Genomic DNA, 8,705 nt, shown 5'->3' on the forward strand with positions numbered 1-8,705 from the left:
ATATTCTCCACACAAACAAAGAAATCGTTGATGGAACAAATTGTTCCAAGTAACATTACTTTGCAGGATAATACGGAAGATGTTTGGATTTGAAACCTTAATACTGAGAGTCTATTTTTGTATAAGAGACTTATGTGTTGCATGTTTAATTAATTGTGATTTCTTAAACCCATTTAGGTTAGTTTGGTGGTATTAACTTGAGACCTGAAAGTATGCTCCTCCTCAATGTTAATTTGGGTGAGCTAATTTAGCTTCTTAAAAAAATTGCGATTGCTTAACAACAAATAAATATTTACACTAAAAGTGTACCAAAATTAAACTCAAAAACAAATTAACTTTATAGATAATATATATGACTTACAAATCTAATCTGATCTTAAACCTCTATCCAACTGAAGTCATTACACTATCACAAAATTGAGAACATTAAGAAATCAAACAAGTGCTACATTTTTGGCCTTCAAAAAGAGGCACATATTATATGTAGCTAGCTATTGTGCATGCAAGTACTAAATTTTTTATTGAAAATTGAAAATGTGATCTACTTTAATTAAGAAACTATTAATTCATCATTGGTTAAGTAGGCTCCTAATGATTGAAGCTTCAGCACTATCAGAATCAATTGTGGCCAACAACTGAGACAATCTTAGGCTTAAATCATCAACCTCACTTTGTAAGTTTCTGATATAGTTGCAGGTTTCTTGTAGGACCTTAGAAGCTGGTACCTGCATGCATCCACTATGTCAGTATCGGTTACCTACACATGCCGTACTTTGCATATGAAATTAATTAGTGTGGTAGCAAGAGTTTGAAAATGTGAGAGAAAAAACATCACACATGGTCACCTAAAAACATGTTGGTAACAATACTCATGCACTATGCATTTTTATTTGGAGTCCATGAGTCGGTCAAAATTAACCATTTGATCTTTATTATTATCGTACTACCTCCTCCCTATGTATTGAATCTCGACGAAAAAAAAAACTTGGATTAGTCTTGTGATATTTACTTGGGACGTTGGAGTATCTTTCTCTCAAGATTTCAAGTTTACATTCTACCTGACGTCAATTTCGATGGTTTAGTTTGGTTTCTTAAAAAAAAATGACTATAGTAATATATTTGTTGACAATTTGTCTTGTTCTATATAACTTTACTATTTGGAGGACATAATTATTTTAGTATTTAGAAGTATGTTTATAGAGAAATAATTAATACAAATGAAAATTTAAAATGTCTTATAAAAAAGGGACAAGAATGAAGTTCAAGACGGTTTATCTGTAAGGATAAAGAAGCAGCATGCATTGGATTATTTTTCTTAACGAATGTATATGCATATATTTTCATTTTTAAGGTCTTTTTAATAATACATATGTCTGTCTATGTGTGTAAATGTGAATATATACACCAATCAATGTAAACCCTTTAAAGTTATGGACATAGATTTTGGTATTGTACTTTTGGAATTTCTTCTTCAATACATGGGGTCAGTTCTGAGTATATATATCATATAGTCGATGCAGAGTCTACTTTTTTTTAATAAATCAATGTATCTCTGCATATTGCGCAGACTATTCTTACGAGTCTCTGTACAGCATAGTTACATAGAAACTAATTTCAAGATTCATACCATTATTCCTCAAAAAAGATTCATACCATTATCTTACTCTATTGCTTAAGTAAGTACAATTAATATTTTGTTTATGTGATTTTATATATATATATATATATATATATATATATATATATATATATATGGACACACACACGAAACAAGTTATATCACCTAGTTTCTTCAAGAGGTGTCCTTATAACTTTATAAACCAATGACCTAGTCACCCAACCAACTTCAGCCTAAGTTTGATATGTGCTGTATTTTATTGGCAAAACAAAAATGTCCCAAATAAGTGTTATTTTATGTTTTAATGTAACATTATTTATTTTATTTTTAACCTATGAACTAATATATATATATATATATATATATATATATATATATATATATATATAAAACTCTCAAATTCATTAAATTTCACTGTATATTTATGACAATGTTGACCATTCTCATTGGTTATTTATTTATTTTGGATAGACGACTGTTATAATAGTTTTTTTTTGAAGGAGACTGTTATAATAGTTGTTATGTTACAATTTGACTATTTCAACTTTTTTTAATCTTTAGTTCAAGCCAAATTGAGATATCCACCCCTTACTATCATTGGTTATTAATAACAATAATTTTGTAAAAATCTTACACTATTTCATTTATTTATATTTTTTCTAATCTGCATGAAAACATTCAAGTAAAACTTAATAAGAAAATCTTTTATGGGCACTCATATTTTCATACATCCGCAACATTTGGTTAACCATATGCCTACACTAAATTAATTTAAGTGACTAGATTGTTAATTCAATTCACCTTGAAATTATAGTTAAGATATGACGTTATCTAATATGGATCTGACCTAACGGTGAACGGTCATATTTTTAGTACGTTCTAAAAATGAAAAAAATCCACGTTTAGACTTTTTTTTAAAGGTTCATGTTAAACACACATCAAGATAGTATCATTTTAGGGCACTCCACACATCAAGATAGTACTCCTTCCGTTCCATATTAAGTGACCTAGTTGACTATGTCACGTATGCCAATGCACAATTTTTAACTTAAATATCTTTAATAATTTATTAGAAAAAATTATGAAAATTTGATATTTTGAAAATATTCATCGTGACGAATCCAACAAGATCTTATATGCTATATTTTGTATTTATGTATTAATAGAAAAATGAGGTCAAATCATGTTATATGAATAATACACTTTTTAAAATTAGGTCATTTAAAACGGGACGGAATGAGTATTATTTTAGGACTTTGTACTTCAAATATTTTGAATTAGGAGTATAATCATAACTTTAACATCCTTATCCTTATGAATAGTGTGTATCTATAGAGTGATTGAAATAGCTATAGTACCTTGTCAGAGCGCCTGTTACGAATCTCAGGAACAAGTTGACGCAATTTGCAAACAAGGTCGATGATTTGGTCATCAGAAATCCGAGTAGACCCTCCTGATTGTTGCCTTGACCTTCGACTAGACATATCCTTAATTAAGCTAAATTAGTGCAATGGGTTCTTCAAAGTGCAAGTGCTTTAATTATTGTTCCTAGCTATAACATATATAATGAAGCAAGCTATATATAGAAGATTGAGACGACACAAGCTATATATATAGTGGAAGGGGAATGGAAGGAGTAGATAAAGAGGTGTAAGATATGATATATGGTATGCAAAAATGGAGAAAGTGTTGAAAGAGGTATAAGGAAGGAAAAGGATGGACCACAATAGAGAGAGTACAGTAAAGTAGACAACAATGTTGGAAGGGAAGAAAACATTTGGCCAATTAGCTTTGGAAAAGGAGTGGACTAGGCTTTCCCTAGGTGTGAATTTTAGGGAGGAGAAATTATCAACCAAACTCTCAAATCAATTGAATTATGAATTTATGATTAGTTTGACTCGGTTCGGTTCGGTTCATAAATTTATTCCATGTATATATATATATATATATATATATATATATATATATATATATATATATATGGGTTATGTTACAAGCCACCTTTTGGTGGTGTCTTTTATCAAGTCACACCTTAAGGTGTGATTTTCACTTTTTAGTTATAACTTTGATAAAAGACACCTTCCTAAAAGTAAGTTGGTGTCTTTTCGCAAATGCTCATAAAGTAACTTGATAAAAGACACCTTCATAAAAGGTGTCTTCTATCATAACCCTATATATATATATATATATATATATATATATATATATATATATATATATATATATATATATATATATATATATATATATATATATAGGGAAATGTTAACTTGTGCCTTGAGGGCACAAGTTAAGAAACCAAAGATAGAAATATTTTGTTGAAAATTGCGCATTCAACATTCTAAAAATTTAAAATCTTATATTTCCAAGACATAATTTAGGATTTAATTCCATTTTTAGATTTTTAACTTGTGCCCTTAGGGCACAAATTAACACTACCCATATATATATACTCATTCACTTCCGTGAAGGTGTTGTTTAACAAAACACCTTTTTATTTGGACACTAAAAGCCCTTACTTTCACTTTAAAGCTAACGATGATAAAAGGGTAGGATTGTTATCTTCATTTAATTTTATTTAATTATTAACAAAATCATACATGAGGGGTAACCTTGGTGCAACTGATAAAGTTGTTGTCATGTGACTGAAAGATCACGAGTTCAAGTCCTGGATGAGAACAGTACCACACCATATATAATGCTACAGAGTTAAGCTACAGAGTTTTTTTTTCCTTTTTATTTATAATTTCATTCCAATTTTATTCGTTCCAATTTCACCATGGATGAGAACGTGTTTTCATCCCAATTTGTTCGATCATAATTTCACCATGGATGTGAATGTATTTTCATTCTAATATAATGAAAGTTTAAATATAACACTGAAGGAGTGATGTTGGTGTTGATTAGTAGAGAACATGCACTTAATTGCTCTCTTGCGAGGTTGTCGTGAAGAAATCTCTCGCAACGCATAGCATTTTCCAACTTCATTATATATATGTCATAGCAATTTATGTATGTAAAATTTTAACTAAAAAAAATAATGATAAAATCCATAACCACAAATAATAACTATAATATCCCGCTCTACAGATGCATCATCTCATCATTTAAAATGATGTCCTTTTTCCTATATTTTCCTTTAGTTTTTTCTTTCTTTTTTTTTTTCCTTTTTTTTTTATTTTCCTTGATTTATTTTATTTTTATTTTTCTTTGGGTAAGGTTTGGCCTCCTATTGCTAGATGTATATTTTTTATTAATATGTTATGAGTATGTATGCAGCTGATTCTTGTTTTAGAGGGATGTTAAGCTAGTTGGAATGTCTATTAAATACTTTGGTAGACGCTATTAGCATAAGAAATGGTCTTGGTTAAAATTTCTGAAGCTAAATGACTTCTTTCTTGTAGTGTAACAAATGCTCTAACGACATACGAAAACAAAAAAGAAATAAAAGATAAACTTTATGTGGAAAAGATAATTTTTTAAAAATTTCAAGGAATTGAATGCCCTATTTTTGTAAAAAAAAAAAAGATATTATATTTCACATTCAGTTTTTTTTAACAAATGCCCTAGGGCTCCTTAAAAAAAAAAAAACAAATGCCCTAGGGCCAGGGGCGAATGCTTGTGGAAGGGTGGGGTAGCTTTGGCTACCCCAAAATTTGTATTTTCATTGAATGATTAAGTGTATTATCCTAGCTAGCTACCTCAATAATATATTTTTGGCCACCTCAAACAAGTTTATTCGCAAAATATTAGCACAAATAAAAAGATTAACAAACTAATATTTAATTAATAAACATATTTGTCTTATTTTGACATTTCGGTCTCTACAACAACTATAGAGAGTAGTTTTAGCAATCAAAATTATCAATAGTCAAACAAAATGGACGATAGATTAATACAAATAGTTTATTTATTTACATCGAAAAAGAAATTGTTAGTCTATTTTCAAATATCCAATTATGAATATATATATTTGACTCATGAAGCCTAATTTTATAGAGATTAAGCATATTTAACCCTTAAATTTAATATATAACGTTAAAAAAAAAAAAATTTCTTTACCTAAAAAAAATCTTTGTATTTGGCCCCCTCGTATAAATGACTCTAGCTTCGCCGCTGCCTAGGGCTACTTATTAGCATTTTTCTATTAGTTTCTACCTCTTTTTCATGATAAATGTCTTTTATGTCCTATGGCTACTTATTAGCATTTTTCTATTAGTTTCTACCTCCGCCTCATGATTAATGTATTTTTTTGTATTTTTTTCTCTCTCTCTCTCTCAAAATAAAGTAAATTCTTGAGAAACCTAAAGTTTGGTTGGGTATCGATACGCCGTAGCTAAAACTCATTTAAAATGTGATTTTATTTGAAAATAAATTAATACAATAATATAACACGTAAAAATGTTTGAAATATTAGTTTGTAGGTTGAACTCACAATACTTCGCTTATCTCCACTTAGTATGTGTGATTTTCACTGCTAAACTTATTACAACCCCGAAAAAAAAAATTGTTTATATAAATGTGTTTTTTTTGGTTATATATAAACCAAAACCAAATTCCTTAAAAATAAAAAATAAACCAAAACCAAATATCATGTGCATAAAAAAAAAACATTATAAGAATTCAAGGTAAGTATAAATGTAATTTATTTTATGCTTCTTTTTCCTCCTCCTACAATAGAATTAGAATTGGTATGTGCACTCGTGATAATGAGGGCAGCTATGTGTTCGTTAAAATTCTATGGTTTACTTTACTCCATTATGCTCGGTAGATGTAGGGGAGGTGTTTGGCTTATATCATGTTATTAGATGGATTCATGAACTACGGTTACCAAATGTCGATTTCGATCTTGATTTGAAAAAAATGATTGACTATTAATAAAAGTAGTGGACGTATTATGGAATTCAACGTTGTTATGGAAGCATGTAAACGTAATTGTAGATTATTTTTTTGAAAATTGTCATGTTGAATTTATTCAGAAGCAAACAAATAAGGTTGCTCATACATTGTTAGAGGTAACTTCATTTTAAAGTAACTCCCACACTTGTGTTGATGTACCGTCATATATCACTGTTATCATATCTAATGTAATGTTATAAAGTCTCTTCTAAAAAAACGGTAAGCTTGTAATCAGGTGGCATTTAGGGTGGGAAGGGGAAAGATTTTCCCACCACAGATCAGTTGACATTTTACCATTAGATTGTAAAGGAACAATGATTTTATTATGGACTGTCTACACCCTATCTTTTCCCACCCACCCTTATCTCTCCTCCTTGCTCTCCACCACCCGCAACATCACCTACAGCCACTTTCACCACCGGTTCCTTCCATTCTCGTCCAAACCAAGCTTCAGATCCGACGCACCTAGCTCAATCTCTCTTTTCCAATTTCTCTTAATCATTCAAGCGCCCCATTTATATCCCTCCTTCGTCAAAAATTTCATGATGTGATAATCCAAATATGGGCTATAATATTACTGTAATATTTATTGTGTGCTACTCCCTCCGATCACTATTATAAGCAAAAATCATTGTATTTGGTCAATAATATAGACTAAATACAACATTTAGAGCCCGTTTGTTATAGCTTTTTTAAGAAAAAAAATCACTTATTTTAAAAAAATAATCACTTTTAAGAGTATTGTATCCGTTTGTTATAGATTTTAAAAAAAATCAGAATCTAAAAATAATCTAAAAACAGCTTCAAATGAGAAGCTGTTAGGGGCAGCTTAAAATAAAATAGATTTTTTTTAGAGGAGAGAGAAAATATATTTTAAATGATTGAACTAATTTTATAACAAAAAATCCCTTTTATATAGCTGTATCCAAACAAACTAGATTATTTGTTTAAAAAAATGATTTTTGTTACAGTAAACAAACGCAAAATAGATTCTGATTTTTCTTATAATCTCTAAAATATTTTATATCAAAATCACTTTTATTTTAATCCGTAACAAACGGACCCTTAATGAATGAACCTAAAAAGTTGATTTTTGCTTATAATAGTGACCGGAGGGAGTACTTAATTTTAGTTCAAATGGGTCACTACATATATATTGATTATCGATTCTTACAGGTTTGATTGAAGCTATGAAGATTGATTTTTAACTTTTTTTAGATTGCAACTCATGAAGATTGGTTTTGATAATTGGTTCCATAAAAAGCATGTTTCTTAATTGTAAGCACGTGAAGAATTTTTTTTGAATCTTTAATTTTAATTTTCTGGGTATTTTTTTTTAAGAACAACATGATGAAGATGAAAATGGGTTGTGGTTTCATGGTGGCTGGTGGTGGTGGGTGAATGGAGGTATGGAGGAGAGAGAAGAATGGTGAGGTGAGTGAGGTTGGAGACAGATTGAGAAAAATATAGTGTGGGTAGATCATAGTATGATTAGTGTTCCTATTTGATCTAATGATCAAAATCAACTTTTTCATGGTGGGAAACTCTTTCTTTTACCCACCCTAAATGCCACTTGTAATCAAAATCTGAAACTTTATAGATTGTACTAGTTGATGTTGAACACTTACCTAAAACTTTTCTAGGTATAGGTTTCTTCTTCCGCGTGTGTTCCCAAATTGGGGTTAGATCTCGAGTGCGATTATAACAGCGTGCTTGTTTTTAACCTAACAAAGTGGACCTTCATGTACGTGTTTCTATAAGCACAACCATGTGACTCCAAAACACTGACCCTCTTCTATACAATGCAGGGACTACATGTAAAAAAATTTCTCCATAATTCACAGAATTCCATGTGATTGTACTTCAAACCTCTAACTACCATGAGATAACAAGTTACTGTCTTGATACTCGTTACTCTCCTTTCAGACATGTTGCTGTTAGCTAGCATGGTCAAGCAAAAAAGAATTTTAAGGTTTTGTTTAGTAAAAAATAGTGAATAATCAATAAGCTAATGTATAACTGTTGAGTTTATAACGGATAGTTAATAAACTAGTTATAGTGGATAAGTTCGCATATTAGATTTATAGTGTTTAGTAAAATTAGCGGTTGGATTAACTTATAAATATAAAATGATACAAATGATGATAAACTATAAGCTTTAAGTTAAAAGGTACTTTGCTCAAAAAAA

The 8,705-nt window shown here is 29.7% G+C and overlaps 1 protein-coding gene across 1 annotated transcript; it reads right to left on the minus strand.

Moving 5' to 3' along the window:
• Nucleotides 1-314: 314 nt before the first annotated feature.
• On the minus strand, nucleotides 315-3,468 carry LOC146904069 (transcription factor PRE6-like). The gene is made up of 2 exons (XM_085727202.1): nucleotides 2,977-3,468; nucleotides 315-725 (listed from the first exon to the last, which is right to left on the minus strand). The coding sequence occupies exons 1-2, from the start codon at nucleotides 3,100-3,102 to the stop codon at nucleotides 570-572; spliced, it is 282 nt and encodes a 93-aa protein (XP_085583328.1). The 5' UTR covers nucleotides 3,103-3,468; the 3' UTR covers nucleotides 315-569.
• Nucleotides 3,469-8,705: the final 5,237 nt, after the last annotated feature.

Source organism: Medicago sativa, chromosome 7 (assembly GCF_051527215.1).
Source record: "Medicago sativa cultivar Bolivia chromosome 7, Bolivia_mono, whole genome shotgun sequence".
NCBI classification, from domain to species: Eukaryota; Viridiplantae; Streptophyta; class Magnoliopsida; order Fabales; family Fabaceae; genus Medicago; species Medicago sativa.